This window comes from Brachyhypopomus gauderio, chromosome 17, assembly GCF_052324685.1.
Source record: "Brachyhypopomus gauderio isolate BG-103 chromosome 17, BGAUD_0.2, whole genome shotgun sequence".
Taxonomy (NCBI): domain Eukaryota; kingdom Metazoa; phylum Chordata; class Actinopteri; order Gymnotiformes; family Hypopomidae; genus Brachyhypopomus; species Brachyhypopomus gauderio.
This window is the reverse complement of record NC_135227.1, coordinates 17687733-17700702: the sequence shown is the minus strand read 5'-3', so window position 1 is coordinate 17700702 and position 12970 is coordinate 17687733. Positions and strand designations below refer to the sequence as shown.

The 12970-nt window shown below is 47.2% G+C and overlaps 1 protein-coding gene across 1 annotated transcript in view; it reads left to right on the top strand.

The window, feature by feature from the left end:
• The first annotated feature begins 72 nt into the window (after positions 1–72).
• Positions 73–12970, top strand: part of itpk1b (inositol-tetrakisphosphate 1-kinase b) — a 28651-nt gene continuing 15753 nt past the window's right edge. The window contains exons 1-2 of the mRNA XM_076977966.1: positions 73–691; positions 10293–10317. Of these exons, the coding sequence (XP_076834081.1) occupies positions 597–691; positions 10293–10317 (120 nt within the window). The 5' untranslated portion in view covers positions 73–596. The remainder of the gene's footprint in view (positions 692–10292; positions 10318–12970) is intronic.

Here is a 12970-nt window from a genome sequence, read left to right as displayed (position 1 = left end):
GCCACCTACGCGCCGTGGCCGCGAATGTCCTCAACTCACCAGTAGGTGGCAGTGTTGCTGCGCGAGAGCCACCCGCAAAGCCCGCTAACCGGAGTCATGTTCGGGGAGAAAGCGCTGGCACTCTGACTCGAGCGAGCGCGGTCGGAGGGTGTGATCGCTCTTTAGCTCTTCACTCCGCCATCTCAGCCCCGACCGGACCGAATATAGTTCATCTCCGCGTTCACCGGGCCTGTTTTACCACCACCACCCCCCCCCGAGAAATGTGGAGAACGGACGGGCCCCCCAGCCCGCTAACCAGCTAGCTAAGCGGCTAGCGAACCGAGCGGCCCAGTCGCGGAGCAGCAGCGGAGTGAGGGATGTTGTAGCCGGCTAGGTTGAGCTGGGTGGGTCGCTAGCACGCCGGCTACGCTCGTTGTCGTTGGACTGAGCCGCCTGCCACACGGAGCGGCTGCGGATAAGCGCCCGTCTCCTGCGGTGGCGTTTTAGGCGTTTGTGAGAACACGGTTTCCTGTTGTGGGCGCCGGGGAGCTCGGTGGGTCGAGCCGTGTCGTCGGCACCGGGGGCTGGGCTGAAGACTCGGGCTGTTCGCGGGGGAGATGCAGACGTTCCTGCGGGGCCGCCGTGTGGGCTACTGGCTCAGCGAGAAGAAAACGAAGAAGCTCAATTTTGTGGCCTTCGCCGACATGTGCAGGTAAGTGGTGAACACACACACACACAGGCCCCAGTACATGAAGGCTGTTAACCTGTTGCTTGGGCTGATTAATATAAGATGTGGTTGTACAGTTAGTAACTAACTCAGTATGGATGTAATGCAGTTGACATGTTGCTGGTCTGTTTATTAGCAGTTATGTCCCAGCGGGTCTGTAACACTGTAATTTCTGTAACTTAAGGCACGTGCACAGTCTCCTCTGGTTTGGCAGAAATGTTGATGCTCTCAGAAAGCCTGATTTGGGGTAAAGGGAGGAGAAATGATCTATCACACACTATTCTGTTCTTCAAATACAGCTTGCTTCAGTTTGTCAAGACACTCATTTAGTTCCTAGATACTGTTTGCGTTTGTGCCATAATGTAATTGTAGTCAAAGGTGAGTGTGTGTAATTCCTTGGTTGTGTTGTGCACCTGAACACGGGCCTTATTCCATACCTCTCCATATCCAGGATTCTCCAAGCAGTCATCGTGCCTCTCTCTTGGGTCTCTGTGGCTGCAGTCTTTAAGAGATTGGCTTATTCATCACAGAGGAACCCTGAGCTATTAGTCAGCATTTAGGTCTGGATAGTGTAGGGTGTCAAGGGGGGGAAAGATGTAAGTGAACTTAGCATAGCACGTTGAAGAGCAGGTTTAGGCAGAAGGGTTTGGGATATCTGTGAACCGTGAAACTCGAGCACACTGAATCGCTGGCTTGACGGAGGAATGTGCCCGCACGTGGCCTCGTGCGCGAGCCTGAGACGAAAGGGAGCGTGGCACCGCGACGTGTGTCTGAAAGCAAGTTGGGGATCACGTCTAGTTGTACTTGTGTTGCCCCGTCGTACCCGCTGTATCCGCCTCTGAATGAACGGTTATGTCATTTATAGAAGTTGCGTTGCATCATATTTCCTTAGTTGCCTCAGAAACAGAAGAAGAGAGTGCGCAAGGAGGAAGGAGAAAGAGGAAAAGGAAAGAGAGTCATGTGACCACAGTGCTGAGGCTCTGGCAGCCATGGGCATCGGGGTGTGTGTGTGTGTGTGTGTGTGTCAGGGTTTTTGACCTGCTCTCGCTGCAACGATTTAGCAAATGACAGGTTGCAGAATCGTCAGTCTTGGGTAAACACACTTGATTTTGCTCCTCTTAATTGCTGAGGTTTATCTGCTGACAGCAGAGTGAAAAAAGAAATCCACAGGACGACGAGTATTTCTCGTTTTTTTTAAGCTCTTTTGTGGCTTTGGAGTCCATATTAAATTTGAAAAAGTAAACACATTACATTCTGTTAATCGTTAACGCCTCTGTTTCTTCAAGTAAGTGTGTGTTCGTTTAGTTGTCAGACATGTTTACCGTTTACCATTGTGGTTTTGGAAAGAACGCTGTTCCCTTACTCAAAGACCTAACGCAACGCAGTGATCACCAGTGACCTTGTAATCAAATGTGCCAACTCACGAGGTGCTCAAGCTAGCAGTGTTGTTGGCGTGTGTGGCGTTCTCTTCTCTCCTCGCCTTGCCCTTGACCCCCTCGCCCTGCCCTTGACCCCCTCGCCCTGCCCTTGACCCCCTCGCCCTGCCCTTGGTTTGTTTGAAGGCTGAAGGATCTAGAAGGTCTTACATCGCTCACCTCAATTTCAGAACCAGGAGCCACTACTGGAACAAATGCTTGTTCTACAGTCAAACTGCAACCAATTAATTGTTCTCGCCATCGGTGTTCAGCGGCTCAGGACGCAAACAGCACAGATGACTCAGAGCTCCTCTAATGTATGCGCGCCTCTCTCCTGCAGGTACAGCGTTTTCTACAGCTGAATCTGTACAAGACGTCCGTGTTGAAGCTTTAGGTGACTTCACTCAGGTCCCCTTTCACAGGAGTGGATGGAGAAACGTCTCCGTTTGTGTTGTCCATGCTGACCAAAACAAGCCAGCAGCGTTCATCATCGTTTGTTGCTGTTTGTTGTTGATGTTGCGGCTGTATTAAAACTAGCTGTTAATGGCTGGATTTAAACGCTTGACTCTGATGTTTTGTATTTTGTAATAAACGGTTCGTAACGGCTGGACCAGTGTTCAGAAAGCTCTGAGGTGTGCGTAGATGTCTGATATTACCCGTTTCAGTGTGTCTCCTGGTTGATCCCAAAGCTCTGTGATATTTTTCCCTCCAAGCTTACCTAGATTAAAACTGTATTGCCAGATTAAATGATAATCTCCCCATTATGTCCCTGACTGGACCGCTCCCTACAGGCAGGCTATGGACGCCAAAGGGATTTAGCTTCTCCTTCATTTTAAGAACTCTCATTTAGTTAGAGAAGTATCAGTGTAGACTTGATTATTATTCAGTGGGTTTTTTTGCTGCCTTGGGTTGCAAGCTGTGTGTGTTTGTCTGTTTTAATCCAAAAGGCCTATGGTGGCTTTAGCATTGCTTTACCCAGTTCCTTCCCTCTCATGTTTATCTGGGGGGGGGGGGGATCTTCCAGGAATATCACCCAGTGGACCAGCAAAATTCTTATGTACAATATTATTGGGCATTGTCTTCAAACTCACAGGACATTGTATTCTGTCTCAGATCTTCAGAAAAGCTACTGCATTAGGCACCCCATCGTAAGACTATTGCAGTAGACAGACACCCCATCGTAAGATTTTTGTCAAGGCTTTTGAGTCAGCGATAAGTCCATTTCATTTATCTCTTTTTCAGATTTCTTGCTGATGTCATATTAGCGTCATCTAAGAAGAAGATTAGAGTTTGTTCGAAGCAAATGGCGTCTCATTCTTTTAAGAGAGGGCTGAAAGCTGGAAGTGTTCCTTCACTGGGCCTGAACCGCCTTCACTGGGCCTGAACCGCCCTCACTGGGCCTCAACCGCCCTCACTGGGCCTGAACCTCCCTCTGTCTTCATGTGAAAAGGTTTCTAATCTCTGCTGAGACGTGAAGTTGACGTGCAGGCTATGGTGGACTGACCATGAATGCTCTCGCTCTCTCTCTCTCTCTCTCTCTCTCTCTCTCTCTCTCTCTCACTCTCTCTCTCTCTCTCTGTCTTTCTCACTCTCCTTTCTTTCTCTCATTCTTTTCTTTCGTTTCTTCTTTTCAATTCTCTCATACTCACACACAACACACTGACTTGTTGAATATAACTCAACCCGGTGTCTGTTTTCTGCAGTTTCCTTGTAGCCAGGCAACAAGCAAAGCATGGTAACCAAAACGACGCCAGTCAAACGATACGTGTTTTCTGGTAACCATGAACGTGTGTGCGTGTGCGCGCAGACATGGCGATGCTGTCCTGGACAGCTGTTGCTTTGCTTGGGGGGCGAATCCAGATGACGAAGAGGCGAACCACCCAGTGAAAGACACGGGTCTTGTGTTCACGGCTTCGTGGTTCGTGTAGAACAGCAGGCTAGTGAAGTAGGTGTGTTGCAACGCAGGCTGGACATCCTGCTCTTCTTTTAGTCTTTCAGCGTAAATGTCAAAGCAGCGTCGGTACTACAGAAGTCGACTCTTTTGGTTTAAATTTACCTCTGATAGTGACTTGTGAAAATGCTGTTTATAAATCTACTGACTCATTAGTGGTATACTCTCACAGTGGACCAGGCACCACACCCGAGGGGTACTTCAAATTTGACACACACACACACACACACACACACACACACACACACACACACACACTCGATCATCATTGACTGCTTGCACCTGGGCCTTGTTGTTCCTCTTTTGTATCTCCATCTATTTAAAGGCCGCAGGAACACTGGACCAGAGCAGCTCATTGTTCCTGGAGACCTTCGTGGAATCGGCCCGCTACGCCTCTAACCCTGTAGTCTTCCTCCCAGCCCTGACACCTTTTCTTCTCCTTTATTAATCATCTCTCCGCTTCTTTGTTTGTATTTACGGTGGAGGATGAAGTCACTCCGTTCTCACCCTCCCCACGACGTCACGCGTGCCAAACTCGTTCGTGTTTATTGTGTTAGAAAGGCAATCTGTAGTCACTCGGCAATTAACTAACCTAATTCTGCTAAGGATTGAGTTTCGCTTGCAATATCGATCTCATGTTCACCGCACCCCCTCCCATTTGGTACACATACGCAAACTAGTCGAACGCTGGTGCACGTTAGCGGTTGGTTTGCTGGGTGTGCCTGTTTGCTGTTCTCCACAACTGAAATTCAGGTCTGATTGTGTGGCATCCTGCTTGCGAGGAAATACATCGGTGACCACGTGGCTTTTTTCGTGAATAAAATGTGTTTTCCGAACCGTTTTTTAGTCTAAACCTAAGAAGGTTGTGTGTGTGTGTGTGTGTGTGTGTGTGTGTGTGTGTGTGTGTGTGTGTGTGTGTGTGTGTGTGTGTGTGTGTGTGTGTGTGTGTGTGTGTGTGTGTGTGTGATACACATGCTTGTCATCCTCCGTGTCTGATGACATTTAGTATTGATGCTTCTCTCCATTTTTAATGATTTTATGTTACAAAGAGTGACAATCATAGTAGTGGCACATCACATCAGCAGATGGCAATGCAAATAGGGAAATGCCATCATCAGGAAATACCCGAACAGGCCCACGTGAACTAGGAGAGTGACAGTCTCCTATTATCGTGACAGTGCCACATTAAACTGATCAGTTCAGCAGGGCGCGGTCACACCAGGAGAGCCGCCTCCGCGTTGGCCGTCCCGTGGCGTCGGGCCCAGAGGGAACTCCAGCGGCCTGCGTGTTCTTCCGTTGTGCGGCTTTAACTGCGCGACGAGGTTGAAATACAGTAGCCGCTTGGATGTCGGTCAGACGCTTGGATTGGATTGGATTACAAACTGGCAAGAGAAATCGGTTTCATTTAGAAATGCGATGTCGCCACGTTGGAGAAGCCATGTCTCTGCGATTGTATTTCGTCATGTACAAAAATACAAAGCAATACCCGCTTTGCCTAGCTATTCTTGAGTGTTTTATATATTTATGTTTTTTATTTATTTTTTATTTTTTTTATTTTTTTTTTTAAGCAAAGCAGTTGCAAATGTTCACTACATTTCCTATTTGCTAATTTTATTGGACATTTCAATCTCCCATATATTATGTCAAATGGATTTTAAGTCTCTGTGTCTCTTTTTGAACTAGTAAACGGTCAACTGGGTGTTGGGTGAAGGTTGGTTTTCTGTAGCAGGTGCGTTGGTGTGGGTGGTTTAGTGAGGAGGTGTGTGTGGGTGGTTTAGTGAGGAGGTTTAGTGAGGAGGTGTGTGTGTGGGTGGTTTAGTGAGGAGGTGTGTGTATGGGTGGTTTAGTGAGGAGGTGTGTGTATGGGTGGTTTAGTGAGGAGGTGTGTGTGTGGGTGGTTTAGTGAGGAGGTGTGTGTGTGGGTGGTTTAGTGAGGAGGTGTGTGTATGGGTGGTTTAGTGAGGAGGTGTGTGTGGGTGGTTCAGTGAGGAGGTGTGTGTGGACGCTGGCCAGATCACACACTGTTCCTGTGCAGCGAACATTTCTCCTCGCTCGTGTCACAGACTAAACAAAAAAAAACAACAACGTCGTCAGCGTACTTTCTCCTGTTTACGTCTCCTTCCAAACGCTGAAGGAAAACGGGGCTACTGAGGGAAGACAGCGGTGTTGGGTGGTGTTGGGTGGTGTTGGGTGGTGTTGGGTGGTGTTGGGTGGTGTTGGGTGGTGTTGGGTGGTGTTGGGTGGTGTTGGGCGGTGTTGGGCGGTGTTGGGTGGTGTTGGGCGGTGTTGGGCGGTGTTGGGCGGTGTTGGGCGGTGTTGGGCGGTGTTGGGTGGTGTTGGGCGGTGTTGGGCGGTGTTGGGCGGTGTTGGGCGGTGTTGGGTGGTGTTGGGTGGTGTTGGGTGGTGTTAGGTGGTGGAGGAGAGATGGAGGAGCATGGGGAATCTTGTGCTTATTTTAAACTCAGACCTCTTGTGCCTTCTTTGACCAAACATCTGCTCTTAGCCCACACCCAAGACAGCTGAATTTTGGCCACAACCTCGGAGTAAACACATGGGCTTTCTTGATCGTCAGTTGACCTATAGCTGTGGTTTCAGAGCTGATCCGTATATATATATAAAAAAATACCTGGTCACATTCATGAAGTGAAGGTGTTGGTGCTCCATGCGTTGTGAAGACACTATACCGCCATGATGTGCTGTCGTTTATTTTTTTAATCCAGGCTCCTTCCTTCTCTTCTCCCCAGGCCTGCTCTTCTTCGTTATGAGTGAGTAGTGATCCAACACTTGATACTGAGTTTAGGCACGTCATGTTGGCACTCAGTATAGCCACTGGTGTCTGACTCACCAGAACCTTTAGACACACAGCCCCAAGTGTGTACCATGTACCGATTTATGTATTTATATCTTTACGCCCTGTCAGTTGTGAATGGAGAATAACCATGTGCTTACTCTAAAGCCGTGGCCACAGCTGACGGGAGTCTTGGGCTAAGAGGGGATGTTCTGGCGGCCAGATCCGGCGGGCCCTATACGATCACTATGCACCTGTCTTATGGCCCTGCGAGTTAACAAAGGACCCCCTCGTCTCCCCCTCGTCTCCCCCTCGTCTCCCCCTTGTCTCCCCCTTGTCTCCCCCTCGTCTCAGATGTGTCATAGCGAAACTAAAAGCGAGAATTTGCGATGTTGCTTGCACACACATACCAACCCACCCTGCCCTATTTTTGGTCGGTGGGGATGTTTATTCTTACACTGAGTTCAGGTAGGAGGGCCCCTTATAAGCCCTGAGCTTAGGGCCGCAGGATGGTCCAAATCTCCAAATCGGTGCTGCTGGTGGTGCTGCTCCTGGAGCCTGTGGGGTACCGAAACACCCCCCGCACAGTCGGGGTGGGCGCGTAAGTGAAGATTGGCACCAGCCGTCCTCTCTGGTGCCGTTTCTGGAATTCTGAGTGGTGAAGTTCTTTGTGTCCTTAGCATTGTCCTTAAATGTGCTGGTAACATGTGCTAGCCTTGGGATATCTCTCTCCCCACATCAAGAAAAGGCACCTTTCCTTCTCGTTTTGTTGCTAGGCAACACTTTTTACCCTCCCCTTATTTATAGTTTTCACGCTGAAAAGTAATCAGTTAAAATATTTTAAAATAGAAGGTTGAGGTGCCGCGGAACATCTGTAGCGTTGCGCGTTTTTAAAAGATGTTGACATAAAAAACATTCTAGATTTGCTAGAACAGCAACAGCAAATTCATAATTAGAGGGTAAATGTTTGAAAAACGACATCCCTGCATAAAGAGCGACATGATTGAAGCCGTCTCTGTGTCAGGAGGGAGGGGTTCACACTCCGCTCTCTCCTTCATTCCCCGAGCCCTTGGCATGCCACTAACGAGGAGCTATCTGTGGGTTTTAGATCTGATAGAGCGCCGAATTTGAATTATTTGAATTTGAGTTGTAGCTATAGCCAGTGGATTCACTTTGGAATTCTGTAGCAAAGATAATTTTTATCAATGTAAGCCTTTAATAAAATATGACCCAGAAACATGTTTGGATAGGATTATACTACCACACTAAAAATAACAATTAAAAAACTGCTTGCGTGTATTTCTGACTGCTGGTTGCACACAGCCTTCAGGACTCTCTGCTCTTGCATGGTCTTTTAAGCTCTGTGCCATCTGCCATCAAACATGCGGGACCTGCTCGGCTGATTCCTGACCTTCAGTAGCCTACTTCTTCATGTCTGCGGTTTCTTCTCTTCAGGTTGATGTGTTGAAATGTGATGAGATCTTTCCTGTCCTTGCTGATGTTGATGACATGCAAGCTAGATTAACACCTCAGTCAACTGTGCCACCTGCTAGCAATATGAAAATGGTCTGTATGGATGTGTCTGTATGTGCCGTGCGGTGTCAGTCCGATTTGAAAGAACATGAGGCCCAGTTTGAGTCATGGTTCTTCTCCAGGGTTCTGACTCTAGCGAACATGGACTGTTACCTTTGGTTTGACCAGTAAGATGTACATCCTGGATTCTTTGTAGGGCTGATGTCTATAAAACTGATTGGTGATACAAATAAATTAGAATTTTAATTTAACAAGCTATAAATTCTGGTGCCTGTTAATATTGGTTGTAATTTTGTATGCTCATAATATGTATAAATATAGTATAAATGTATATAAGCGTATAAATACCCTAACCAATTAACCTTAACCTTACTTCTGTTGTGGCAGATAAACCAGGCCCCATATTCATGAAGCAAATTATTTCCTGCCCTTTGTGCTCAGTGGTAGATTTGGTTGTTTAAACAATATTGCAGTATTTTTTTATTGCAGGATTTAGCAGGATTCCCACCAAAGCGGGAATCCTAATGCGGGCAGCATTACTGTTATCAGATTTTATAGATCCATGTCCCTTTTTATATAATTTATTATAAACCATATATAAAAGTATGTGGCCACCTGACCTTCACACACATATGAGCTTCCTGGACATCCCATTCCAAAACCACGTCCATGGAAATGGATATGCAGTCATGGCTCTGTGCAGACTGTGATCCAAAGGGTACCACAGAATTGTCAAACCATGACTTTATGGACCTCTCTGTGTGCCCAGGGGATCAGACATGCTGAAACGGGGAAATAAATGGTGCCATATTGTTCGGAGACATGCAGTTACACGTCAAATGTTTTTGTGTACTGCAGCATTAACGTTGATCTTCTCTGGAACTAAATCCTGCAAATATTCCCTATTATCTATCACTCTTCCCCCAAACCTTTCTGATGGCATCAACCACACCCTGATATGTTCGTCAGGCTGCTTTGTAGTGAAGCATGGTCCATCTTCGACCCCCCCCCCCCCCCCCCCCCCCCCCCCCCCCCCCCCCCCCACACACACACACACGCACACACACACACTGCTCGAGTGCTCTGGACGAGGCTTGGTGGACACACGGTGATCTTGGACCCGCATGCTGCTGCTAGCCTGTGGAAACCCGTTTAACGGTACCGGCAGATGGTCCTTGTGCTGATGTTGACTCTGAGGTGGTTTGGAAACTCGGCCGTTAGTGAAGCAGCGCTCCGCTTCAGCACTCAGTAGCACCGCTCTGTGAGTCCGTACTGTCGGTTACTTTGGGGATAAACTTATACTGCTCCTAGACTCTTCCGTCTAATAATAACAGAACTCTGTTAAACAGGGCCGGAATTTCACCGACTGATTTGTGTTAAGCTAGTTAATGTCACCGAGCCCTTCAGTATGAACCGATCGACTGCTATGGCTTGTCTGTGGAGATGGCATGGCTATCGTGGCTCTGTGCTTGATTTATATACCTTTTACCATTTTGATTGCTGAAACACTTTGATAAACAAGAGGGACGTCCACATTCGTTTGGCTATATGGTGTTTATTACACATGTCTTGATTATACGTAGTGGATGTCAAAGACTCAATGGTACCAATATTTCCTGACTCTTATTAAACATAGTCTTGGGAAAAAAAAACCATCTTTGTAATGCAGAAATGAGTCTTAATCTGCTGGATTATGTATTGGATACTATTTGCTTAGGCACCAGAACACTGAGTAAGGGTAGATAATCATGGTGACTTTACTCAAGGTCCATCGATGTGGCACTAACATTAGTCATAACATTTCAAAATGATAAAAGCCTCTTTTGAATATGGTAACATGTGAAGACAACACAGCATGTGTGTGTTGTACTGTCTGTAACATTATGTTTTCTCTTCTAGGAAAAGAGGGCTTGAGGTGGTCCAGGTAAGCACTTACATACCTTTTTTAAAAACAAACTAAATAATGTGTTGAATGTATTGCTTACGCAAATCTGTCTTGACTGTTGTGCTCGTCTTCGTAACACCACTGATGATGTCCACCTATGCTTTTCTGTAAGCCAAAATATTGTTTTGTGGGTGAACATTGAAACACCCTCAAAAAACCTCTTGTACAGGCAGTGTAGCCAAGGTTGAACACCAGACATTTTGCAGATATAGATTACATTGTGATGGTGTGTAGATTTGACCAAGGATGTCTGGGAGACGTTCAACAGATACAGCCCTGCACCAGTGGGGCTACAGTGTCAGTCGTCGCACCTTGGACCCTTGGTCTAGATCAGCAATTGACACTCGCACATGAGCCCCCTCCCCCCGGTCAACAACTTTAGGCTCGGTTTATGCTTATCAATCTGGTAGCCCTCCGCAATCATTGGTATCCAAGAAGTAGCTCCCAGTTTAAAAAGGTTGGTGACCCCTGGTCTAGATTGTGTGTTTGACATCTAATCTTGACTGTGGAAAACAGAATGAAATTTGAGAACTTTTTTTTTTTTGCACAGTTTAACAAGGATTACTGGGCCTAAGTTCTGTCTGAGTCGCACATTGCTGCTGTAAAGTGTGTTTTTTTGGGGTTTTTTTGGACATTGGTTCACCTGGGAGATGGAGAGGTTGTTTTTTGGGGTTCATTTTTGACATTTTGGGTGCACGTTGTAAATAATAATAATAATAATAAATTTTATTTATATAACACTTTCCACAATGCTCAAAGACGCTTTACAAACACTTTACAAATGTCTTGAAATTGGCCCTCTCCCGCTCACCCGCACTGACTTCTGCATTTGAAGTGTGACCTCCCCACAAAACCAGAACATCTTTCAACCATAGGTTCCCTTTGGTGTTATGGTGATGTCTCATTTCTTTCCCCAAGTCACTTGACACAGTGTGTTTTACTGTAGACTAGCTGGAGAATCTTGTGCTTCTGGTGGTTCTGACTGAGTGTCAACTCCACTCGCCCCAGCGGTGGGATCTTACTCTTGCAGTCAAACCACTTTCCTTTCTGGTTTTCTTAATTTATTTTCTTCCTGTTTGACTTTTCTTTCGTATGTTTTGAGCTAGTGCTCACTACACTATTGCTGAACAGTCAAGAAAGCCCAATAACGCTCATCATTTCATGAAAAACCACAGGAAGTCAGAAACTCTTTGCCTATGGTTTTGGTTGTTTGTGAAATTTTGCACGCTGAGTGCTGAATCAAGTGATTATTTCAAAACTCTCAGTGCACCCAGGTCATTCAGTCAGCGCTTCTCAAAATGGAGAAGATCAAGTCTCTGATCATCCTGTTACGTTAGGCTGTATCTACAGATCGTATCTATAGATAATCCCTCACAGCACTGCGGATTATTGTTATTCGCTGATATGGGCTCATGAAATATGAACACGGGAAAAGAGTCGGTCAATATTTTATGAAGGGAAACATCAAAGGCCCGTGACGTCATCACAGGAGGGCCGTTCTCACCTCTCTGTTTATTTTTTTCTCTCCGTCTGCGTTAATTTTGGGTTTGCGAACGTCTCGCGCTCTCAAACCGCTGATGGTTTGTGAGCAGAACTGTGTGGCGAGGAGCGACTCTGTGCTCTGACGTTAATGTAGTGGTCATTCTGGCTTCCGTCCAGGAACCGATCCGTGTTCAGAAAAGTGCTGCATGTGCTTATGTGGCCGGTCTGTCCAATTTGCCTTTCAGGACGTCGGCGTTTTGATTGTGTTGTTGTATCAAGCCTCCCGCAGTGAAATCGCTCATTTCTACCAGGTCTCTTTCTCTGTCTCTGCCCTGTCTTCACGAGAGGGTGAATGACTAACCAAAGATCATAGACTCGCCTCCCATATTGCTGTGGGCTCGAATATGGGGGACACAGACCTCTACTTGGGCATTTTAATTTGCGTTTATTCTCTGGAGCTGCATTCTGGAGACTAATTTAATGAGCAGTGCTCGACCTAATGAGTGTTGCATCTGTAAACACTAGGAGAGAGCGCTAAAGCCTCTCGGTGCGACTGCAGGCTCAATTACTTTCTGCATCTCCTGGTTGAAGAATGAACGTAGGCGGACATTTGTGGTGCTCTGCTCAGGTTGTGTTGCTGAAGAGGAAAGAGGAACATCTCATCCCAGCTCCGTACGGACCTAAGGCGTCCAGATGCGGCCACGCCCCCCGCGCGCCCCCCGAGAAGCAGCCGGCCGCGCGTTGGTGTTCTGTGTCCCGTGCTGGGTCAGGTTGCCCCGTGTATCGCGTGCTTGATGAATAAATCATCAGTGTGTCATTGTGAGCTAGCAGGCCTGGCACTAGCAGGAGGTTCCCCTCCGCACGTGTACTGAACAGGCTAAAGACGGTGCGATACCGAGACGTTGGAATTTCAGCTTGTGCACACTTGAAACGAAGCCGATTGCAGTTTCAGCTGAGACGCGATTGAGCAACGGCCGTTTTTCCCATGTACAGCTCGGAGAGAAAGACGTTCTGTTTACATTATGCCTTCAGAGCGAAGGTGTTGTGTACAATAACACCGTCCTTCTATGGAAGTGAGGGGAACACGGTCTGTGTAGCTCCGCCCAACACACAGTGGCAATGTGGGGACCGGCCCCTCCCTGTGCGGGAG